The sequence below is a fragment of the Saccopteryx bilineata genome, chromosome 4, assembly GCF_036850765.1.
Source record: "Saccopteryx bilineata isolate mSacBil1 chromosome 4, mSacBil1_pri_phased_curated, whole genome shotgun sequence".
In the NCBI taxonomy this organism is placed as follows: Eukaryota; Metazoa; Chordata; class Mammalia; order Chiroptera; family Emballonuridae; genus Saccopteryx; species Saccopteryx bilineata.
The window spans coordinates 263,992,891-264,017,299 of NC_089493.1; the positions used below are offsets into that span (position 1 = coordinate 263,992,891).

Sequence of the window (24,409 nt, forward strand, 5' to 3'; positions counted from 1 at the left end):
CAGTGAATAAAGCATCAACCTGGAGCACCAGAGATCGTGACTTCAACCCTCAGTCAGGGCACATACAAGAAGCAATCAATGAGTGCACACCTGAAGAGAACTAAGTGAAACAATGAGTTGATACTTCTGTCTCTCTCTCAAATCAATGGAAAAGTTTTTTAAAAAAAAATAGAAGAAAAGACAATTTCCTTGCAGAAAAACAGCACCTGTACTTCGCTGTGATCCACCTGCACTGGAATTCTTGTCAGATTTCTACCAAGTCAGCAGTCTCTAGCTTATTTCCTAAATTTACAGACTTTCTTTCATATTTTGTTGTTATAAAAAAAACCACACAGATTTGCTCGGTATCAGTTTGTCTACTCAGTGACACCCTCAGCCTTCCCCACCTGACCTGATGGGACAGAGTGGACCCTAGGGCCCTCCCCTTGCTCTGATGCTGATTGTCTCCACTGACATTCTCTAGGAAGGATCTCCAGACCTCCATTTAAACCCATAGCTCCTCAAGAGAAGCCTTGAAAAATTTCGCCAGTTTTCTGTGTAGTAGTGGAAACTTGGTCCCTCCTTGGGAGACCCCCAGGCCTTTGGGAGATCTACACTATGCCAAAAGTTTCTAGAGGTTAGAGCCAGCGTTGTGTGGTGGGGCACCACAGGCCCTTCCGGGGTACACAGGAGCAGAATAGGTTAATGCAAGGATCTGGAAGGCTAGAGACTTGGAGGGGCTCACAGCTAAAGACCTCAGTGAGCACAGAATTGACGTGCATTTGTTTAGAGAGCCAGGAATTCTAGGAAGCAGGCCAAATGTGTCTTCAGTCTTGGACAAATCTTGGTCCCCACTGCTAATTGTGTAGCTTGGATAGATCACTTTACCTCTCTGAGTCTGTACAGCCACCTCCTAGCTATTGTGGGAATTAAATGAGGCAGTGTACCTAGCCTAGTGTCTGGCATCTGGAAAGTACTTAGTAAATGACAGCAGTTGACCTCATTGCCCAAGACCTAAGCAGTTTGTTGTGTTTTTTTAGCCAGTTCCCTCAAAAACCAGAGGATTCGTTGGAATAGCCTTAGCATCTTGCACATTTTATGGTAATTAGCTATTTATTGGTACATTTCTTTACTCCTGGCTTGTGATCTTTTCTTTCCTAGCAAGAGAGAGATAAGAAGGGAGAGAAATGAGAAGCATCAACTCACAGTTGAGTCACTTTTTTTTTTTTTTTTTTTTTTTACAGGGACAGAGAGAGAGTCAGAGGGATAGATAGGGACAGACAGACAGGAACAGAGAGAGATGAGAAGCATCGATCGTCAGTTTTTCGTTGCGACACCTTAGTTGTTCATTGATTGCTTTCTCATATGTGCCATGACCACACCACGGGCCTTCAGCAGACTGAGTAACACCCCCCCCCCCCCCCCCCCCCCCCCCCCCGCTCAAGCCAGTGGCCTTGGGTCCATGCTAATGAGCTTTTTGCCCAAGCCAGATGAGCCCACGCTCAAGCTGGCAACCCCGGGGTCTCGAACCTGGGTCCTTCCGCATCCCAGTCCGACGCTCTATCCACTGCGCCACCTCCTGGTCAGGCTGTTGAGTCACTTTTAGTTGTTCATTGTTTGCTTCTCAAACACTTTGACCTGGGGGGAGGGGCTCCAGCTGAGCCAGTGACCCCTTGCTCAAGCCAGTGACCTTGGGCTCAAGCCAAGGGTTGGAGGTACCTTACGCTCAAGCCAGTGACCATTGAATCATGTTGATGATCCCACGCTCGAACTGGTGAGCCTGCGCTCAAGCTGGTCACCTCAGGTTTCAAACCTGGATCCTCAGTGTCCCAGGTCAATGCTCTATCCACTGTGCCACCACTGGTCAGGCCTAGCTTGTGAGGTTTTTTTTTTTTTTTTTTTTATTTCTCTGAAGCTGGAAACGGGGAGAGACAGTCAGACAGACTCCCGCATGCGCCCGACTGGGATCCACCTGGCACGCCCACCAGGGGCTACGCTCTGCCCACCAGGGGGTGATGCTCTGCCCTTCCGGGATGTCGCTCTGTTGCAACTAGAGCCACTCCAGTGCCTGGGCAGAGGTCAAGGAGCCATCCCCAGCACCCGGGCCATCTTTGCTCCAATGGAGCCTCGGCTGCAGGAGGGGAAGAGAGACAGAGAGGAAGGAGAGGGAGAGGGGTGGAGAAGCAGTTGGGCACCTCTCCTGTGTGCCCTGGCCGGGAATCGAACCCAGGACTTCTGCACGCCAGGCCGACGCTCTACCACTGAGCCAACCAGCCAGGGCCTAGCTTGTGAGTTTTTTGAGGGTAGGGGTCATGTCTTAGTGCTCTAACTTCTAGAAAAGGATATGTCAATAGCCTTTTAGAGCCATTTGACCATGACTGATTAACAAAGAAATCAACACTTAATCTGGTGATCATAAGGCACATATTTAAATGTTCAAATGTTGAGACCTGGCCAGTTTCCCTGAAAGGGGGAGATGATGAGAAAAGGCAGGATGGAGCCTGAGAAAGGAGGCAGAAGCTGTGGGCGGGGCGGAGAGAATCTGGGTGGGAGGTACCTGAGTGGCAGCATCAATGTTGGCTTCTGTCCTTCACTATGGTGAAGACCACAGACATCCCTGTGGTGTTTTCATGGCCTTTCAAAATTGTAAGACTTTTTAAGATGTGTATCTCATCCAAAGAGAGAAACCTACTGTTGGCTTTTTAACAAAGCAAGTCAGGTGGCCAGGCACTTGCCAAAGTAGATTGTTAGCTAAGGGCTCCCATGCAACACACTTCCCAGTGCCTGTGCACTGTGCAGTCCCTTCCACAGAGGCTTTGGACTTAGGCAGGGACTGATTTGGCCATGGGACATCCCAAACTGTCCAAAAGCAGGGTATGAAGGGGGTAGGATATAGAGATTTTTTGCACTTTGTGGCCACTGAAGCTTTTATATAGGGGAATAGCTCAAAATGCACCAGCATTTCTGGGTGGAGCCCAGTGGGAGGCCCTGATGCGAATGTGTGTCCTGGGCCAGTGCAGCAGTCCCGCTTGCTGGGAGAGCGTGGGTGTACAGAGAAATAGGAAGTGGGGATAGAAAGATGGGCAAGGGCTAGGCGGTGTGTCAAGGTCTTAACTGTCTTTTTTTCAAATACCTGACCCACTGGAGAGCTGCCAGGGCAGGACAATAAATGGTGCTCCAGGAAAGGAATACAGACAAGAAGCTCAAGTAGGGCAACCCTGTGACAGGGCTGGGCAACGGAGGATGAGGGCCTGAGCCAGCCCCAGGCAGTGGCTGGAGAGAAGTAGGTGGGTGTGAAAACACGGGAAGGAGAACTCCCAGGATCTGGCAGCTGAGGAAAGGGGTGGAGGAGGGAAGAGGAGGGAGAAGCCAGAGATGATGGAGGTTGCCGATCTGTGCGACTGAGAGGTTGGCGGTGACGGTGATAATGACAGGAACTGTGGCTGTGGGGAAAGTAACGGATTTGCCCAGACTGTGAAAATGGGGTGCAGGTACTTCTGTAGCTCCAGAGAGGGGGCCCGGTTAAAATGCAGATGTGAGTGTATTGTTACATTCCCAGGAGAGAGTGCAGGTGAGCAGATGGGATGAAAGTGCAAGGGGAAGGGGCTGAGGTCAGAACCCAGGCCACCGGCAAGTGACTGGTCACTGCAGTCAGTGCTGCAGGGGAAGGTAACAGGATAAGGTCCTATTACCTCCTTCCACTCGATGCCAGTCTTCCTTCTTATAGCCTAATTTTCTTAAGTGGATACCAGGTCTGCTCAGTACCCTTTGCCAAGCCTGCCCATGGCCCAGTGCTGTGTCTGAGCTGGACACCTGAAGTAATACACATGCCACTGATGCACAAGCCTTTGTGAACACACCTTCAGAGCCTTTTCTGGAAGCTACTGAATAAGAAAATCATATCTACACCAGACCCTTGATCTGACACAATTTCAAAGGGCTGGTCAATTTCTGATACCCACTCCCAGGCCCAGGTAAAGAAACTGCTCTAGACCATCTGTATCCTTGTACAGCTGTGAAGAAAGGGCAGGAGTAAAATGAGTGACTTGTTACCTCAGGCTGGCCAGTTTCCTAGAGCTGGATCTTCCTAATCTGCTCCTTGATGACTATCAGTAATTATGTGCCACACTCTTGAAATCACCTGCAACCCTGCCTCTGTTTTGCTGGATAAGACAGTCCAAAGGTGATGGAGAGGGGGACAGGTGACAGTCTGGTGTCCGACAACTGAGATGACTGTGGGTGCTGCCCCAGCCACCTCTTGCTTGGCTAGCTGCTTCATGACACCCTCAGCCCCTGAACAGTTCACAATAAAAATTTATTATGCATGTATTTATAAAGAATGCAAACACTCAGGTACACGCCCCGGCCCGCCTAACTGTCCAGACCCCAGACTCAGAAGATAAAGAGGGGTCGGATCTAGTCTCAGGAGTCCTCAGGAAGCGGATTCTTGGCCAGAGGAGGGAAGCGTGACCAGGGCGGAGCTCCGACCGAAGAGGCAGGGCCTGAAATGGGTGTGGCTTCCAGGTCCAAGGGAGAGCCCGTGGCCTAGCTTGCCCCTGATGGCCTGTCTTGCCCCTGAGGTGGTAACAGCAAGCAGACCCACACGTCTGTTGTCCATGGTTCGAGGGAGCCCTCTGTGCTGGGGGCAGTGGGAAGGAAATAGGGTCCACAGGCCAGGCCTCCTATACATAAGCGTTTTTCCCATATTTGCCGAAGCTGCTGTCGCCTTCATCTGAGGCTGAAGGGGGCAGACGCGCAGGGAGACCAGCGGACCGCACTCTGGAGGCCTTGTAGGGGAGCCTGGTGCTGGCGAGGAAGGAGTCTGGGTCAGAAGGAGGTGCAGCCCTCGCTGCCCCCCACCCTGTACAGCTCACCCACCCTACCTGGCTGTGGCATCCTCTTCGGGAGCACAGCAGCAGTTGGAGCAGAGGCAGACACCACCCAGAATAGCCAGCAGAGAGGCGCTCCAACCCAGGTAGAGCGCAGGGCCCAGCTCATACCTGGAAACAAAAACCACCGGAACAGTGCTTGCTCAGGAACAGGGCCAAGCTCCAGCACTGCCCCTGAGGGTGGGGCACCCACACTCACTTGGTTCCGGGATACAAGGGGTCAAAGAAGTCACGGGTGATGTTGGAGGCGTACCAGGTGATGGCCACCATCCCGCAGCAACCTGGGTCAGGGAGAGAACCGCACTGGAGTCCTAGGTCCCTGGGGAACAGGGGGGGGAGGGGGGGCGCAGGCAGGAGCAGCCCATAGAGTAGGATGTAGGGCATCAAATTCAAGAGCAAATTTCTTTCCCTCCCTTTTTTCTCCTTCCTCAGCTCATGACCCTTCTGTTTCCTAGGGTCTGTAAACTCCATCTAGCCAGCACCCAGGACCCAACCCCGCCCACCTTCCTTGTCTAGTCTCTCGTCCTCCTCTCCTCGGCCAGTCCTGTCCCCTCTGTAGCCCTGGGCTGCCTTGTTTATCCCTGCCCTCTAGCACCTTGATCAGCTTCCTCACTTGGACTGTGCCCCATCCACCCTCAAGAGCCCAGCTGCCCTAAGCAGTCTTCTACCAGCCCTGTATGTCCTGACACCCCTGTCCTTTGGCCTTCCACACCTTTGTCACTCAGTGAAGGCCTGAAGCCAGTGAGGTCCCTGGACTACAGGACCAGCCTTGCCAGGCACCGGGGCTTGTCCTCCAGTAATTCGCCTGACCTTTCAGAGCTTATTTCTACATCTGAGAACAGGATGACACCCTCCCTACCTCACAGGCTAATGAGGTGATGTGTGTAGGTATGTTTTACAAACTGATAAGGAATGGCCAGTCATACAATATTGTTTCTGTGCAGTGTGTGTGTGTACAAACACCCTGACTCTGATCTTCCCAGCCAGGCTGTACACTCGGGAGGGCAGAGCCTCACTCTCACTTTTGGAATCCCTTCCACACCTCGCTCATACCTGCTCCTGTGAGGGCTCAAGAAACATTGCTAATGGAGTGATCTGCAGCCAAGGGATTTGGTGAGTATGGGTGAAGCTGTGGTGAGCAGGGAGAGAGGGAAGAGCTTAGCTTGGGAGGGCAGGTCAATGCAAAGGGGAAGGTGAGACAAACACCAGGAGTGGGAGCTGGAGAAGACAGAGAACTCCAGGTCTGTTGTTGAGGGCCCACCCATCACCTTCCCTCAATTACCAGCCAGTATGTGTAGAGCCCCTGCAGTGGCTGCCAGCTTGGTTTTCCTGGAGAGCACCATTCCCCCAATGTTGGTGCAGCGCAGACCCACCACGCCCAGTAAGAGGCCCAGAAAGCCCAGAAGGATGGCAGTGATCATGAGGGCCCGGCAGGCCTGGATGTACCCTGGAAAGATGGTTACAGCCGTGAGTCCTCAAGCTAGCTCCTTACCCCTCCATCTCCTTTCCCCTCGATGACAGCTACCCCCTTATAGTCCCTGCTCAGGCCTTAGTCCCTAGAAGCCCTCAAATGCCACCCCCCCCCCCCAAGTATCTTCTTTCCCTTTGGGCCCATCCATCCTACTCAGTCCCAAGAAGTCTCGGCCTCTCCTGCTATGCACCTGCGCCGTTGCATTGCGCTTATACCTCCTTTATAGAGCTTCTCCTCAGCACTACTAACACTTTGGTGGGATAATGCTTTTTGTTGGGGGGGGGGGCACCCTGTGCATTGTAGGATGTTTAGCAGCATCCTTGGCCTCCACCACTAGATGTCACTAGTAATCTCCCCAAGAAGAACAATCAAAATGTGTAGTCATATGACCCTGGGAGGCAAAATCGCCTAGTTGAGAACCACCGCTCTGTCAGATCACCACCATGCTCTGCTGTGTACTGTAGAAACCGCACCTGGGCACCCCAGTCCCTTCCCCACACCTGCCTTGCTTCAGGTCCCACCTAGCGCCTAGCACTGTGCCACACATCCTGACCTGAGCTTCTTCCTGGAGTAACTGGTAGGGGGCAGTGGTGGCCTAAGCAATGGTCGGCAAACTCACTAGTCAACAGAGCCAAATAAGTACAACGATTGAAACTTCTTTTGAGAGCCAAATTTTTTAAACTTAAACTATACAGGTAGGTACATTCCTTATCGAGGTAACACCCGCACGTGGTATTTTGTGGAAGAGCCACACTCAAGGGGCCAAAGAGCCGCATGTGGCGCGCGAGCTCCAGTTTGCCGACCAGGGGTCTAGGGCAGTTTCTGATCTGGGAGGTGGGATACATGGGCCCAGGACCAATCCAAGTCAGTTTTGCACATGTGCTTTCAGTGCCTCGATTTCCCCTTTCTCAGAGCTGAATGAAAAGGCTGGCTCCCTCCTGCTCCCCCTTCCCCCTCCTCTTTGATAGTTGCCAAGCACCCAAGGACCTTGCACCCCTTTCTCAGGTGGGGCAGTGCCACTGGTGCTGAAGGGGAAAGGCTGGGTCCCTGCCAAGAGGATGTTTGGTGGCTTGAAGCTGGGGGGTAGGCAGGAGGGACAAAGTTCTCTGGGAGCACTTTCTCACTCCCAGCCATTCCTCTTGGAGTGCCCACCCTCTTCCCCTTCCCCATATCCTATCCCCACCCGTCCATCTACTCATCCATCTACCTGTCCCCACCTGGGGCAGACCAGCTCCGGGAAACAAAGGGCAGGCTATCGAAGGGCCTGTGAGAACCTAGGCTGAATGGCTGGAGGTTGGGGGTGCACAGCTGGGAGGTGACTAAATGACAGTCAGGACCCCTCTCAGGACCAGAACAGGCCTTGGAAGTCAGCCAGCGCTGGACTTCCAAGGTTACTAATGCCCCCAACAGCAGAGGTGTTGTCAACAGCCTTAAATGGTGAATGTGAAGTACCCAGCACCCCTGGAACCAAGATGCCCTTCAACACCGGGCAGCTGCACCCTGCCCTTCCCTCAAGCCCGCTCTAGCCCCCTGATCCTTCTTGCTCACTCATGGCCCTCTCCTAGGCCAGGAGTAGCAGTTCCAAGTGGGCAGGCTCGCAGCAAAGCCCTTCCTCACAGTGTGGTTGGGTGAGGGAGGCGGGGATGGCCAGGGCTGCTGAGCTGGCTGCCGCCAATGCCCCTTCTGGCCACTCAGCATTCTGGCTTTCTGGCCCAATTTGTACTTAGCTTGTATAGGGATTTTTTTTTTTTTTGGGGGGGGAGCTCTTGTCTTATAAGTCCTAGAGAGGGATGAAAGCACAAAGCCTCTGCAAATGCCTCAGGAAATGCTGGGAATAGTGGGGACCAAGAGACCCACCTGGACCCCTATCTGTTCAGACCGTTTTTTCCTGGAACCTGCTCTAAACTCAGTGTTGGCCTCTGTTCCTTCCCTACCTCCAGCACCTGCAGAAGGGGACCTAGGAGAGTGAGGCGGCTCCAGGAGGACCTAGTGAGGGTGTGGGAGCAGCGCCACAGAGGATCCCTGGGCAGCCCCTCCTGGTCTCTGGCAAGGGACTGACTGACGGGAGACTCCCCTTGAGAATAATGTGGCGGCTACTCATAGGGTGAGTAGGAAGGGGGACGATGCTGGAGCCACCAGGGAGAATCTTTCTGGGCTAAAAAACCAGCTTGCCAAAAACAAAAAATACACTGCCCCAGAACCCTGAACACACATGCACATCCCCTCACCTGCTTACATCAGACACTCAGGACTCTAAAACAGTCCTTTAGAATTCGCCACGGCAGTGGTGTCCCCGTGGAAGCCTGATGAGACTACTGAGATCGTCTCAACTCCTAAGAATCCAAGATGGAGCCTCCTTTTCACCACACAAACTCCAGTACTCCCAACCAATACTAAAATGCAAACATTGTTTGAGTGCATTTAGATGCTAAACTCATGTTAATATTTTGCACCTTTTATTTCATAAAGTCCCCATGACTAATCCGTGAATGGGTGCTACTATGACCTTAATTTTACAGATCGATCACACAAAGCTCGTTTTACCACCTGCCCAAGGCACAGAGCGAGGGCACAGCAGACACTGGACCCGGCAGTCTAACCCTGGTGCCTTCGCTTGTAACCATTGTCACATGGAGGCAGGGGGCCACGTGCGACCAGGTCACCACTGCAGTTCCAGACAGGGGGCTACCCCAGCACTCCCTGCTGCATGAGCCCAAGTATCCGAGCTTGGTGAGGCCTCCTTATGTATGGTGCGCAAAACCAGACCACAGGCAGCGCCCGAACTCCCTGGAGCTCTCTCCAACCTCCCGCCTCCCTCTGCTCCCTTCACCCTCTGCCCGGTACCGGAGAGGGCCAGCATGGACGGGAACTCCCAGCAGTTGTAGACTCCCAGGGAGTCAGTTGCGCAGCTGTGCCAGAGGTTCTCGAAGATGGTGCTGGTGGTGATGACGTTCCCGTGCACAGTGGACACTCGCCAGTAGCTGTGTGGCAGGGTCACCCCCAGCATCAGCAGCCCCACAGCTGCCACGAAGAAGCCAAAGGTCTCCACAGCCACTGACATGGTGGGACGCAGGCCCTGAGGGGAACCTGGGGCCCCAGCGGGAGAGGGGCTGAGCCCCAGGGAACCTTGAGGGGCTTTGGCTAAGGCGGGGCGTTAAGGCAGGGTGAAAAAAGTGAGAGAGGGGAAGGGCAGAAGACCAACTGCGGCCTCAGCCTCAGGTCTGTCTCCTGGTTTCTGCCTTCCTTCCCTCTTTCTGGGTTTCTGCTTCCCTGCAGGTCAGAGGAATGAGCCAAGAGCCCGCGGCAGATGTTGACGAGATGTAGGGAATAAACAAAACGGGCCAAAAGTCCACTGCCTCCAGGCTGCCCTGGGTTCCCCGCCCCACAAGGGTGGGTGTGTGGGGGGGACTTACCAGGGAGTGACTAACGGATGCAGCCAAGGAGGGGCCCCCATGGGAGGCACTGGGAGCCAAGGGGAAGCATGTTTCTGACTCAGCTTTCATCAGGGGCCAGAGACTGGAATAAGGTGGACAAGAAAAGACAGAGACAGAGTGACCACGAAAGGGCCACTGTAGCCTTTAACTGGGAAAGAACAAGGGAGCAGAGTCACTATGTCTTGATGTTGGTGAGAACAATTTAGAAAACTCAGACCTAGGGGTTGGGGCATTGAGTCTTCAGGAAGGACACGGGGTCTGTGGGGGAGTTCAGCCACCCTAGATTCAGACCAAACCCATCATTTACTGAAGTGACACAGCCATGAAGTTTGAGTCCTGTGAGTTCATTTCTGCATCCGTAAACTAAAACTATTCCTCATACGTTGTAGTAAGAATTGTGACCACAAACCAAAGCTCCCCATATGTGTGAATTACTCGATATTTGGTGACTGTCCTGGATCTCAGTGCCGCAGACCCAGGGTGAGGCCATTAGGGGTTGCTTTCCCCAAACCTCAACTTCCTGAACTTGAATTTCCCCCTTTGGTGGGGCGATCTTTGACCCTCAGCAACAAGCTTGACCTTGATGCCAAGTGTCCCAGAGGGGGATAAATATCAGGCCCGGGTGATCAAACAGCTAATCTAAGCAGCTCATTGTTATCAGAACTGTCACAGTCCTAGTAATTATGATGGATTAGAGATCTCTGGGTTCCCACCCCAAGTCAAAACTGAGCACCTGTCCTGGTGGAGACGGTCTCGTTTTCTGCTCCAGAGCCACGGCAGGACAGCCCTGGTTCTGCTTGGGCAAGTGTGGCTCGGGCTTAGCCTCCAAGAGGCTGATCCTATGCCCAGGCAATCACAGTACATCAATGAGCTGCCGCATAAACCCCGATTACCCTCCTTCCAGTGTCAAGCTCCTCTGTGCTCCCCTCAGGGGCCTCCTCCCCAATCCCCCAGCTGGGCTGGCTTGGCTACGGAATGAGAGGTATGCAGTGAAGCAAGACAGGCCCAAGCTGAGCCTGGCACAAGGTGGGTGTGGGACAAAGCAGGCTAGGTGGGGACTGGGTCCCCACCTCCCACTTCGGAGGCTACAACTGGGGTGTCCTGGGTTCCTAACCTCTTCCAAGACTCCTGCCAACTCTATGCTAATGTCCGTTTCCTTCCCCCACCAGCGGCAGCGCACCCTCTCCTAAAAAGGCTAGGGTAGGAGGAAGGGGAGGATGCAGGAAGACAAAGGGAGGGGAAGGGCGGAGGTTTTGGAGGAAACTGAGTGGGGGGGCCCCATGGTGTGGAAAACTCCACGTGCTGAGAGGCAGCTGAGTGGGTCAGAGGAGACAGGGACATAAATTCAAGCCTGTCCCTTCAGCTCTGCCCTTCCTACCTCCAGTCGCTGCTTACTCCCTGGATCCTAGAGGTGAGCAAAAGCCATACGGCTTTGGGGGAGAGGGAGGAAGGGGTGGGATCTGGGAAGCTCTGCAGACGAAGGAGAACCCCATACCAGTGCGGAGGTAACAGAACACAGAGCACGAAGGGGCCATGCATTATCCCCACTTCTGGGCCCACGGGAACCTGCTCCTTCCTCAACACAGACACAGAGGTTCCCAAGCCAAAGCCCAAATTTATTTACACTCATCCTTAAGCACATGATCTGGGGCTAGAGGACCGGTCTTAGGGAAGAGGGGGTTGAGGCCAGAGGACAGTGATGGGGTGCAGAAGAAAGGGGGTGCAGAAGAAAGGAACATGAAGGATGGATGGGCCCCTCTGAGCGTCCTCCATGGGCTCGCACGTATCCTGGGCAAAGGCAGAGCTGCAGTCTTGCTCAGGATTTGGACTTGGATACAGCAAGTCCAATCAGTCCAGCCAGTCCTGCCACACCCAGGGCCATGCCTCCAACAATAGCCATGCCCACCAGTCCATCTGGGGAGAAGAGAAGGGAGATTCTCAGGAGTCGAGCCCAGCCTGCCAGGATCCTGGCTACTATCTTCCTCATGCCTGCTGCTGCTCAACAGACGTGCCTCTCCACCCAGAGTCACGGGCTGAGCGACTCCAAGCACTGGACAAAGAAGGCTTCTGGAGGTTTGAGGAAGAACAACTGGGAGAGGGTTTATTTAAAGAGAGACCAGAGGGCCCAGGAATGGAGCGGGGGTAGGGGGCGGGGAGAAGTCTAAACCAATAGTTGAGAGGAACCTGGGAACCATAGGGGCCAAGGAGACAGGGAGTGGGGAGTGGAGGAAGACAGAGGGGAAGGCGTTCACCTTTCTTCATGGCCTTGTCAATGAGCCGTTCCAGTTCCCTGGCCTGGTTGTTCTGGGGCTCTGTCTGCAACAGCCCTCGCACATATTTTAAGGCCTTTTCATATTCCTACACTCAAGAGAAAAGACACACACCCCTCAGTATCCAGCACTCCTCCTGTCCATCAGAGGGACCTTCCCTTCGCTTGCCCTGGGGGCTCCTCCCTCTACTTCCACCCCCTCCCCCTCACTCCGGCCCCACCCAATGGAGTAGAGTCCACAAACAACCCCAACTGTGTGGGGGTGATAAGCGAGGGGAGATAACGACCCACGGCCCAGGGCTGCACCCCAATCCTGACGTCACCTTTCCCCACACCCTTGGCACCCTGATCCTCTCTCACCTTTCCTCAGCATCCTAACCTGCTATCACCTTGCACCTCTGTACCGGATACCACCCTCTGCCTCCCTCCCTCTTCAGACTCTATTCTGGGGGAGAGAAAGGAGAGGGTGCTGGGCCCCATCCAAGCAGGATGGAGTGGGGAGGAAGCTCTCTGCCTTACCTTGAGCCGGTAGTTCCCCACAGCCAGGTAGAAGACATAATCCCGCTGTTCCTCTTTGCTTCCTTTGGGCAGTAGCTCTGGAGAGGAGGAGGAAAGGGTGAAAACCACCTCTCTTTCCTAGCACTGGTGCCCCAGAGACCTTTACACTCTCTGAATCCCTACAGAATACTGGGATTGAAAGTCACTGTCCTGAGCCTTTGTTTCAGCTCCAGACACACTTGGCTTTGTAGTCAGAGCTCTGAATCCACCGCCCAAACACTCCGGTACCAGTACAACTGTCAACCCTGGTTTATCCAAGTGAACGTAAAGGAAATCAAGGCACTGGAAAAGCCAAGAAGCATCTTGACTCAGTTTTGACATCTGTTGTGTTTCAACTACAGTTGCTAGTTGCCCAAATAAGTGTTAAAAATAAAGTTTGTACTCCCCATCCCCCTTTAAAAAGTCAGCTAAAAACTCACCTTCAATTAACCTTTCCTGAATAACCCCAGCAAACTCTTATTTCAGTGACTTCCCAAAGGCTATGTGTTCAGTTATACTCTGTGCACTAGAACTTGATGCTAAGTAGTTTTGTTGATGTTTACAAATCTTCCCAAGTATCTGTACTGTCTCAACTAAACTGGCAACCCTTAGAGACCATTTCTTCAGCTGTAGCCTGCTGTAGAGGAAACCTGCAAAATCTGAACTGGAAAATTAGACAAATGTAGGGTGAGATTATTTGCATTAAGAAAGAGTCTGATTTTCAAAGTTTTATAATAGGCATTCTTTGCTAGTACGCTGATTGTTTGCTTATACACAATTACTTGAACAAGAGAAAGGGAGTTCAGAGAAATTTAAAAGTCAAACATTGTGGCCTTGACAGATGGTGACCCATCCGAAAACAAAGGGAAATAGGATTTCAATGAAAAAAGCATCATGTGCTCACAGGTTTGGAGAACTGTCTTCTGTACTTCTTCCATACCACCCACATAAAAGGTTTTCAACAACAGCTGCTGAATAAGCAACAGGCTGGTGGCCAAAGAGCACAGGACTGGGACACGCAAGACAGGAATCTTTAGTCCCAATTCAGCCATTAATAGCTGTGGGATTTCAGACAAGTCACTTTCTTTATGGTTAGACTACTAGATCACCAAAGTCCTGTGGAAATTGACATGGCCCATCTGGCAAAACAATGATGAAGTGGCAATTAGCCCAAAGAACAGTAGGAGAAGCCAGGCTAATGTATATAGTCCTTTGTTGCAGTAAGTTTACTGTAAAACAGCTGTGATGTGACTGACTGTACTGTAGAATCCCATGTTCAAAATGATCCCACCACTTGAGATGGAGGGAGTAACCAATGGCAGTAGAGAAGGGCAGACAGTGACTGCAGTTGGGAAGGGGAGAGTCGGGTAGCCTAGCACCTCACCCTCCAGCAGTGCAATGCCTTTACGGATGTCATCGTTGTACTTGCTTCGCACCAAGCACCAGGCATACTCAAACTGCGTGCTCTTGGACACCGAGCCTGCTGCCTTCTCAGACTGAAATTTCTTTTCAAACTTCTGCCATAGGAAAGGAGAGGAGTCATTTAGAAACGAAGGGGGCAAACTATTCTCTATCAGGTCCCAGGTGTCCATTTTCCAGTTACAATCCATCTTCCCCAGTCTCTGCTACATTTCCCTCACGGTTGCATAGGCTCTAACTCCATCTCTGGGACTTAGGCTTTGTTTCTTGTCGGCCGGCTGTCTCCTTGGGACAGTCCACCACTCCGCTCCGTTCCCCAGTGGTACCGAGTGGAGATGCCACCTGGTGGTGGATCCAGGCACCGCTCTCAGAGCAGCTGACCCCGAGTGGCTGGACAGTAAACATGTTGATCAACACTCTGAACTGCTCAACGGCCCGCGCAGTATCTCGTCAGAGTCTGCTTCCCCCATCCCACGCGCCCCCCCTTGCCGGGTCTGGACTTTCTCTTATCTGCAAAAAGGTTATATGAACACTGCCTACTCCTTATAACTCAAAGACTGAGAAATCGACTGCAATGCACTTATATAACCGTGCTGGATACAGTGAACAATATATGAAACTTTATGATGGTCGCTATAGTACCCTGCCACTGAAGGAGCACTCAAAAAAACAAATTAGGACTCTGATCTCCTGTTGCATGCACTCACAACCCATCAGTCTTTCCAAGCCAGACTCAAGGCCTTGAGTCTGAGGTTGATGGCTCAGGAAACTACAACTCCCATTAGCCTCTCATGCAAAGTGGAACCTATGAGCAGAAGCCAGACAATGCAAAGGCTGCCGGGAGCAGTAGTTCGGGTTCCTTAGACAAGCTGATGATGGTAAAAGGGTTTGGCCTCTACCCGATTCTCCTCAGGACCCGCCCGCCCGAATCTTCCCTCTCTTTCCCTCGGGGCCAGGCCTCACCAGCAGGTCGTCCACAGACACCAGCTCGTTTAGCACGGCCTCCATGGCCGCCACCCCCGCAGTCCACACTTCAGACGTTACAGTGCCACCGACTCCATGGCTCACTGGCAGGGGCGAAGAGCCACTTCCGGTGCACAGCGGAAGTAGGCCCCCTCCCATACGCTGAGCCAATCACCTCACGCAGCTGATGCTAAGCCCGCCCCCGGAGACTGAATGGAACCCCGCCCCTCCGCCCCTCCGAGTGGGCTCACGGGTGGAATCAATAACAAGCACATTAGAACAGGCCCCACTGTCAATCCCACCGCCTGCATACGCGTATAATGCCACTCCTGTCCCCACGTTCGTCTTCTGGGTGCCCTGTGTGTGCCCTCCTCCATGGAGGCTGCCTCAAGAAAGTTTGAGGCTTAAAAATAAAGTTTGAGGCTATGTCTGGTTGGTTAGCCCCTGGGACTGAAAATAGCTGAAAGAGGATGTGGAGAACCAGGCATTGATCACGTAATTTTAGGGACCATTCTAACCCTACCCGTCCTGCCCTCCACCCTAAGATGAGCTATAGGACCCTCCCAGAAATCTGGCAACCTGGAGACTATGTGACTTTTTAGTGCCTGCATGAAAATCAGAACTACCAGAGTTTGCAGAACTTTGCTACTTTTACCGTGCAAGAGGATAGAAACTGGATCTGTTAACCATACACCCAGAGGCTGTAGTAGATAATAATAGGGGATACTATTAGGAATTTAAAGAAAAGCTGTTGCCATTACTTGCAGAGAGGATCCAATCTTTTAACTGTGATTTAGGTAAAGCAATATCTGAGTGTACACTAGGTGGAAGGCCTGCCATGTGGGGTCAAGGGCAATGAGGAGCTTAACAGTGAGGAGCAAAAAAGCATGGAAAGGGGGAATGCTGCTGGCTCCTCTGGCATACACTGATGGGACTGGGTGGGTAGTGACTTTCAAATTCTTTTTACTTTGTTAAAGAGAAAACCACAGGCCCCAAATAGCATCACTCAGTGTAAAAGGCATGTTATCAAGGCCTGACCTGTGGTGGTATAGTGGATAAAGTGTCAACCTGGAAAGCTGAGGTCGCCGGTTCAAAACCCTGGGCTTGCCTCATTAAGGCACATATGGGAGTGGGTGCTTCCTGCTCCTCCTCCCTTTTCTCTTTCTTTCTCTACAATAAATCTTAAAAAAAAAAAAAAAAAAGCCATGATGTCAAACCTAGATTTAATACCTAATTTTTTTTTTTTTTTTTTTTTTTTGCATTTTTCTGAAGCTGGAAACAGGGAGAGACAGTCAGACAGACTCCCGCATGCGCCGGACCGGGATCCACCCGGCACGCCCACCAGGGGGCGACGCTCTGCCCATCCTGGGCGTCGCCATGTTGCGACCCTCCTGGGTGTCGCCATGTTGCGACCAGAGCCACTCTAGCGCCTGGGGCAGAGGCCACAGAGCCATCCCCAGCGCCCGGGCCATCTTTGCTCCAATGGAGCCTTGGCTGCGGGAGGGGAAGAGAGAGACAGAGAGGAAGGCGCGGCGGAGGGGTGGAGAAGCAAATGGGCGCTTCTCCTATGTGCCCTGGCCGGGAATCGATCTCGGGTCCTCCGCACGCTAGGCCGAGGCTCTACCGCTGAGCCAACCGTCCAGGGCCTAATACCTAATTTAATTGCAGTTTCAACCTCTCCTAGAAATGTAATATTAGTTTGCAATTTTCTGGTCAAGCACCAATAAGGAAAATCTGTCCTGTGGGACCTCTCTCCATTCTGTTCACCTCCACCAAAAGAAAGAAGAGGCAATCTGCATGATAAAACCATTGCCATTCCCTTCCCCCTAGAAATCTTGATCTAAAAATAACTTTTTCTTTTGTTAACAGCTCCATTTCATAGGGCCCCCTAGGGGCATGCTTCTAGTTGCTACATGCATGGGATGCTGCCCAATGAATCGTTTAATAAAAGCCAATTCGATCTTCAAATTTACTCGACTGAACTTTTTTTTTTTTAACAACCTTGAGCCACTGTGCTCCAGTACACATTAGAATGTAAGTTAAAAAAAAAAAAAAAAAGTAAGTTCCTTGAAGGCAGAGACTGAATTTTGTCTATCTTTTTATCTCCAGCTCCTATGGGAGTAGGCAGTTAGACATGAGCAGAATAGGAAGAAAAGGCCAGGTTGCCTGACCAGGCGGTGGCGCAGTGGATAGAGCGTCGGATTGGGATGCGGAAGTACCCAGGTTCGAGACTCTGAGGTCGCGCGCGGGCTCAGCTGGCTTGAGCAAAGAGCTCGCCAGCTTGGACCCAAGGTCGCTGGCTCCAGCAAGGGGTTACTCGGTCTGCTGAAGGCCCACGGTCAAGGCACATGTGAGAAAGCAATCGATGAACAACTAAGAAGTCGCAATGCGCAACGAGAAACTGATGATTGATGCTTCTCATCTCTCTCTGTTCCTGTCTGTCTGTCCCTGTCTATCTCTGCCTCTGTAAAAAAAAAAAAAAAAAAAAAGGCCAGGTAATGAAGATCAACAGGGTTGAAAGCCTCAGGTGCCTAGCAACGGGCAAAACTGGGATGTGACCTCATCTCCCTGGGTGATCTTTCCTCCCCTAGCATATGGCTGGTCATGTGGTTCATACCCTCCCCTGGCATGTCCCCTAGTCATGCAGTAGACTGCCTTAGAGGAGGAAGAGAGGGCCTGAGAATAGCCTCATGACTCCCTTGCATGACCACTCCCTTCAGCATTATGCCCTAGAAATAACAAGTCGGCCTCAGTTGTGTTTCAGCTCCAGGCCCAGAAAAGCAGCAAGGCCAGATGTGGTGATGCCATGGCTGACATCTGGACCAGCTGCGATGACTAATGATACCTCGCGCCGACCAATCAGTGGAGACCATGACCCTGACAGGACACACCTGGAAAGATAATGCATATTCTGTTCAGATCCTCCCGACACCTGTCCTAAACCCTTTAAGACAAAGGACTCAGAAAGGACTCCCTCTCCCTCTCCTCCTCTCCCTTAAGCATTCCCAAGCCTTTTCCCACCCTTTTTCTCCCAGGATAGGCTCTCTCTGGAGCAATAAACATGAAATAAAACCAACACTAGTACAACCAAGCCCTGCTTAATGATGGGGATACATTCTGAGAAAAACATTGTTAGGTGATTTCCTTGTGTGAACATCGTAAGAGTACACTTACACAAACCTAGAGGGTATAGTCCAGGGGTCCCCAAACTGCGGCCCCCTGAGGCCATTTATCCGGCCCCTGCCGCACTTCCGGAAGGGGCACCTCTTTCATTGGTGGTCAGTGAGAGGAGCATAGTTCCCATTGAAATACTGGTCAGTTTGTTGATTTAAATTTACTTGTTCTTTATTTTAAATATTGTATTTGTTCCTGTTTTATTTTTTTACTTTAAAATAAGATATGTGCAGTGAGCACAGGGATTTGTTCATAGTTTTTTTTATAGTCTGGCCCTCCAACGGTCTGAGGGACAGTGAACTGGCCCCTTGTGTAAAAAGTTTGGGGACCCCTGGTATAGTCTACTACAGGGGTCCCCAAACTACGACCCACGGGCCACATGCGGCCCCCTGAGGCCATTTATCCGGCCCCGCTGCACTTCTGGAAGGGGCACCTCTTTCATTGGTGGTCAGTGAGAGGAACATAGTTCCCATTGAAATACGGGTCAGTTTGTTGATTTAAATTTACTTGTTCTTTATTTTAAATATTGTATTTGTTCCATTTTGTTTTTTTACTTTAAAATAAGATATGTGCATTGTGCACAGGGATTTGTTCATAGTTTTTTTTATAGTCCGGCCCTCCAACGGTCTGAGGGACAGTGAGCTGGCCCCCTGTGTAAAAAGTTTGGGGACCCCTGGTCTACTACATACCTAAGCTATATGGTATAGCCTATTGCTCTGTAGGGGAGAGAAAGTAATTTTCCCTTCACCCTTCTGGGTTCTTGACTGAGACATCCCTGTAAGAAAAGACAAATTAGTTGGATAAAAACAAACAGAAGTTTAATAACATGTATACTGGTAAACTTTGGAGAAACCCACAAAAACTGAGTAACACGAAAATAGCTGTAGCCATCACCTTCAATGCCACCTTCGGTTTAAAGAGAAAAGATGTTGGGGGCAGGAGGAGTCAGTTACAGGAGGTTACCAGGAAAAGCACAGTTAAAAACGGGAAGGTTGTTAAGCAGATTTAAGTCTTGGCCTTCAGCTTGAAAAGAATTTCTATTGCCTGACCAGGCGGTGGTACAGTGGATGCCATATCAGCCTGGGACACTGAGGACCCAGGTTCAAAACCCCAAGGTTGCCAGCTTGAACACAGGCTCATCCAGCTTGAGGGCTGGCTTGCTAGCTTGGGTGCAGGGTTGCCTGCTTGAACGTGGGATCATAGATAAGACCACATGGTTGCTGGCTTGAGCCCAAAGGTAGTTGGCTTGAGCCCAAGGTCACTGGCTTGAGCAAGGGGTCACTGGTTCAAATGGAGCCTGGGGTCAAGGCATGTATGAGAAAGCAATCACTGAACAGCTAAGGTGTCTGTTGGGCAAACCGATGTGTTTCAAGTGTGAAACAAGTGAGTTAGGTTTGCTCACTTGTATTTTGCATTGTATTGGAGCAGCGCCATGTGTGTATAGTCTATGGAAGGTTGTGGGTCCTTGCCCTCAGGGTGGCAGACTGCAAACTGCTGATTGCCTTCTCCCTTGGGAGGGGTGGTTGTTCGCTATTATTGGCTGGAAAAGGGATTTATTTTCCCCCAGCCTGTTTTGCTGGGACAGCAGAGAGAGAGAGAGGGAGTGCTGAGGGACATGAGAGCCCTGATTTCCATCTGGCCTGTTTGGCTGGGGGTGCTAAGGCTGGTGGGGCCCTGTGAATTCAGGAGAGTTGGAGAATGAGTCAGGGCTTTGGGAGCCCTGAGTGAGAGGAAAGCGGTCTTCCTTGACTGTCCACTGTCATGAGACTTTAATAAACAGAATGGCCCACCATTTTATGGCTCTACAGTTCCTTTACCATCCGCCCAAATCCAATGAGAACCCACATGGCCATGGCAGCGGCCAGTGGCCTAACAGTGCTGCAACTGTGAGTTGATGCTTCTCATCTCTCTCCCTTCCTATGTTTGTCTGTCCCTCTCTCACTAAAAAAACAACAACAACCAGGACACATTCTTTTGGAGGTGGGGAGAGGAAGTAGTGAAGCGTTTTATTATGCAGGTTGCCTTTTATTTCTATGGAGGATGGAGAGGGTTCAAGTGACATATTACCTTAATGGTGCTTGATCAGAAAATTCCAGACTGGTTGATTAAGATTACATTTTTGAGAAAGGTTGAAACTGCAATTATATCAAGTATTAAATCTAGGTTTGGTATCATTGCCCTTAGCACAAGTGACACCATTTTGTGCCTGCAGTTTTCTCCTTAACACTACCTCTCTCTGTCTGTATTCTACCCGGAGACCTCCTTTCAGTTTTGAAAACCCCCAAGGGCCACAGGTCCTCTGCAAAGGCAGTCCCCTCTATCTGGAACATTTATCCCCTCCCCCTTTTGTTGTATGGCTCATTCATTCATTCATGATTTAATTCATTGAACACCTACTATGTGCCAGGCACTGGCACTAAATAAAATTAAGTTCCCATTCTCATGGAGCTTGCTTGCATTTTAGTGGGGGAAAACAGAAAAAAAAATTGAACAAGTAAGGAACTATTAATAAAAACAATAAGCCTGACCAGGCGGTGGCGCAGTGGATAGAGCGTCGGACTGGGATGCGGAAGTACCCAGGTTCGAGACTCCGAGGTCGCGCGCGGGCTCATCTGGCTTGAGCAAAGAGCTCGCCAGCTTGGACCCAAGGTCGCTGGCTCCAGCAAGGGGTTACTCAGTCTGCTGAAGGCCCACGGTCAAGGCACATGTGAGAAAGCAATCAATGAACAACTAAGAAGTCGCAACGCGCAACGAGAAACTGATGATTGATGCTTCTCATCTCTCTCTGTTCCTGTCTGTCTGTCCCTGTCTATCTCTGCCTCTGTAAAAAAAAAAAAACAAAAAAAAAACAATAATGTCAGAGTTGAAAGTGCTGTAAAACAAATAGAGCAGGGTAAAAGAATCATGAGAAGAGGCGTGCCCAAAGAAGGCCCCTCTGGAAAGTTAACACCTGGGAATAGCACTGGAGTGAACGAATGAGCCATGTAGATAAACAAGGAAGAATGGTCTAGGCAGACAAAGCAGCAAGTGAAACCTATTGAGGAGGGAACATACACCGTTTGAGACCCAGCCAGGAAACCAGTGTGACTGGAGAGGAGGGCGTGGGCAAAGGAAACAGTGACATAGACGAGGGCAGAAAGGTAGCTAGGGGAAGATCATGTAGAGCCTTGTAGACTTTGGTAAGGAATCTGCATTTAATTTTACATGTGATAGATAAGCATTGGAAGGATTTTGAACAACAGAGTGAACTGATCCATTGTGAAAAGGATCCCTCTGGCTGCTGTTGGAGAAAAGGCTGTAGGGGTGAGAATGAAAATAGGAAGCCACTTAGGAGGCTGCTTTGGTGGCCCAGGCAAGACACAGTGCTGACCTGATAAACAGCAGCAGTAGTGGAGGTGAAGGGATTTAGATGTGCTCAAAAGGTACAGCTGGCAAGATTTGCTAATATGCTGGATATAGGAGAGGACAGGAAGATAACAGATAGGTTTTGTCGTGATCCACCTGAGTTCTCAGCTCTAAGATTTCTTAGGGGAGACCTGTAGAGAGAGAACGTCACCAGTCCTACATTGTCAGAATATAAAACTGTAAGCTGCACATTCCTGTCTTTGTTAGCAGTGGTTTTTGTGAGCCACACAAGTACTGGTTTGGGTATGGTAATAAAGCCTGCCAAGAGCCAGAGACTCTATTCTGCTCTCACCAATTTTTTTTCCCACATAAGGAAATGCTCACAGAGGACATGTGGACAAAAATCACACCAGGAAGATGCTATTATCAGCTACATTTGACCCATGAGGAAATTAAGGCTCAAAAAGATTAATCTGCCAAAGGTCACAGAGCTAGAAGTGGAGGAGCTGGGATTCAAATCCAGGTTCTGAATCAGCTAAGACAGCTGTACACTCATAGTAGAGGAGTCAGCTAAAGGAAAAATAGGAGGAGCAAAGAGAAAAAATTCATAAATAAACTCTAGTTATTATTCATCTTTTAAAAATTTAGGCATATGGCCTGACCTGTGGTGGTGCAGTGGATAAAGCATCAACCTAGAAATGCTGAGGTCACCGGTTCAAAACCCTAGGCTTGCCTGGTCAAGGCACATATGGGAGTTGATGCTTCCAGCTCCTCCTCCCTTCTCTCTCTCTCTCTCTCCTTCTTCTCTCTAAAATGAATAAATAAAACCTCTAAAAAAAATTTAGGCATATGCCCTGGTGGGATAGTTTGGTTTGGTTAGAGCATTGTCTTGAAGTGCAGAGGTTGCTAGTTCAATCCCTGGTCAAAGCACATACAGGGACAGATCAATGTTCCTGTCTCTCCCTTCCTCTCTCTAAAATTAATAAATAAAAAAAATTCACGCATAAATTTGTAAATTTTTTGTTGGCTTACAATAGAAGACTTTCCTTAAGTAGCAGGTGAACTAGAAAGAAACAATTCAGGTTATTTCAAAACCAAAACAGGCAAAAAAATTCTGAGAAACCACTTTTTTACTAATACAGTAGTAAAATTTAAAATAAAAGTCCCCAACCATCACCAATGTTGCTGAAATTGTTGTAAAACTGGTTTCTGCCTCTTAGCTACTGGCCAATATTTTAAATTTACACTGCTGATCTTATCAATGCCACCCTCCTGTACTAGACTGTAAGCTACATTAGGGCAGGATCTGTGTCTATTATGCCCCTCCAGCCCAGCTCAGTGCCTAGCGCTAGTAGATATTCAATTTGTAATTGTTGCATAAATGGATGTTGTTGTTACCATGAAACTTTTCAGAAAGCAATAAGACAAGATATAGTAAGACATAGAATATGTAATATTATTTCACTACTTTCCTGTGGGAAAACAGTCAACAAAAAAAATAAGTAGCCTGACTGGTGGTGGTGCAGTTGATATAGCATTGACCCAGAATGCTGAGGTTCCTGGTTCAAAGGCCCGAGGTTAACAGCTTGAGAGCTGGGTCACTGGCTTAAGCAAGGAGTCTCTGACTCTGCTTGAGTGTCCCCTCCACCCCCCACCACCCCAAGCACCTGCTTTCCATCCCCATCATCAAGGCACATATGAGAAGCTATCAACAAACAACTAAAGTGAAACAATTACGAGTTGATGCTTCTCACTCTCTCTCTCCTCTTTCTCAAAAAAAAAAAAAAAAAAAAAAGGCATAAAGAAACTCATTCTTGGCCCTGGCCGGTTTGCTCAGTGGTAGAGCGTTGGCCTGGTGTGCAGCAGTCCCGGGTTCGATTCCCAGCCAGGGCACACAGGAGAAACGCCCATCTGCTTCTCCACCCCTCCCCCTCTCCTTCCTCTCTGTCTCTCTCTTTCCCTCCCGCAGCCAAGGCTCCATTGAAGCAAAGTTGGCCCGGGCGCTGAGGATGGCTCTATGGCCTCTGCCTCAGGTGCTAGAATGGCTCTGGATGCAACAGAGCAGCGCCCCAGATGGGCAGAGCATCGCCCCCTGGTGGGCATGCCGGGTGGATCCCGGTCGGGCGCATGCGGGAGTCTGTCTGACTGCCTCCCTGTTAACAACTTCAGAAAAATACAAAAAAAAAAAAAAAAAAAAAAAGAAACTCACTTTTTTCTTTTTTTTAAGCGAGAGGAGGGGAGATAGAGGGACAGACTCCCACAGGTACCCCAACCGGGATCCGTCTGGCAAACCCTGTCTTGGGCCAATGCTGGCAACTGAGCTATTTTTAGCACTTGAGGCTAATGCTGGGACCAACCAAGCTATCCTCAGCACTTGAGGTCAATGCTCAACCAAGCTATCCTCAGCGCCCAGGCGGATACTTGAACCCACTGGCTGTGGGAGGGGAAGACGAAAATTAAGGGGAGAGGGTGGGGAGAGAAGCAGATGATTGTTTCTCCTGTGCGCCCTGATTGGGAATTGAACCTTGAGATGTCCACACACCAGGCTGATGCTCTACCACTGAGCCAACTGGCCAGCGCCAAAATATTCATTTCTTCATTATCTATGAAGGTAAACAACTAGTCATGGATTTTATGCATGCGGATGGTAACATTCAAAACAAAACAAAAAAAGGCATGTATTTCTCCAACTGGGTTGTATAAGGGGGCAGAAAGGAAACTGACCTGCTTTCTGTTGAGGGCACTAATCCCAGAACAGGTACTTACTTGTTAGCAGATTCTGGGCTGTGGGCCCCTTCCTTGACTACAGCAAAGTTGGAGCCTGTTCCAGATTTCTGCTCTACAGCACCTTGTTGGTGCTTAGCAAATACCCACTGAACAGTATGTCACTATCTGCGTTCTTCCAAACTTCAGTGAACAGTCTCCTCTA

General features: G+C 50.4%; 2 protein-coding genes across 2 annotated transcripts; both read right to left on the reverse strand.

The window, feature by feature from the left end:
• Positions 1-4,275: 4,275 nt before the first annotated feature.
• CLDN15 (claudin 15) lies at positions 4,276-9,710 on the reverse strand. Its single transcript, XM_066274458.1, has 5 exons — positions 9,184-9,710; positions 6,151-6,315; positions 5,068-5,149; positions 4,863-4,979; positions 4,276-4,785 (listed from the first exon to the last, which is right to left on the reverse strand). Exons 1-5 carry the CDS (start codon positions 9,398-9,400, stop codon positions 4,662-4,664), a joined length of 705 nt encoding a protein of 234 aa, XP_066130555.1. The 5' UTR covers positions 9,401-9,710; the 3' UTR covers positions 4,276-4,661.
• Positions 9,711-11,368: 1,658 nt separating this feature from the next.
• Positions 11,369-15,096, reverse strand: FIS1 (fission, mitochondrial 1). Its single transcript, XM_066274459.1, has 5 exons — positions 14,962-15,096; positions 13,964-14,096; positions 12,562-12,638; positions 12,026-12,131; positions 11,369-11,687 (listed from the first exon to the last, which is right to left on the reverse strand). Exons 1-5 carry the CDS (start codon positions 15,004-15,006, stop codon positions 11,590-11,592), a joined length of 459 nt encoding a protein of 152 aa, XP_066130556.1. The 5' UTR covers positions 15,007-15,096; the 3' UTR covers positions 11,369-11,589.
• Between the last annotated feature and the right edge of the window lie 9,313 nt (positions 15,097-24,409).

What these genes read in the sequence shown, in the direction of transcription:
- CLDN15 (XM_066274458.1), bottom strand. Translation starts at nt 9,400, where the DNA reads ATGTCAGTGGCTGTGGAGACCTTTGGCTTCTTCGTGGCAGCTGTGGGG. An exon ending in CCCTTGTATCCCGGAACCAA is followed by an intron (nt 4,980 to 5,067) that starts GTGAGTGTGGGT and finishes TTTTGTTTCCAG; the next exon opens with GTATGAGCTGGGCCCTGCGC. An exon ending in GAAGAGGATGCCACAGCCAG is followed by an intron (nt 4,786 to 4,862) that starts GTAGGGTGGGTG and finishes CTTCCTCGCCAG; the next exon opens with CACCAGGCTCCCCTACAAGG.
- FIS1 (XM_066274459.1), bottom strand. Translation starts at nt 15,006, where the DNA reads ATGGAGGCCGTGCTAAACGAGCTGGTGTCTGTGGACGACCTGCTG. An exon ending in TGTCTGTGGACGACCTGCTG is followed by an intron (nt 14,097 to 14,961) that starts GTGAGGCCTGGC and finishes TTCCTATGGCAG; the next exon opens with AAGTTTGAAAAGAAATTTCA. An exon ending in TGGGGAACTACCGGCTCAAG is followed by an intron (nt 12,132 to 12,561) that starts GTAAGGCAGAGA and finishes TCTTGAGTGTAG; the next exon opens with GAATATGAAAAGGCCTTAAA.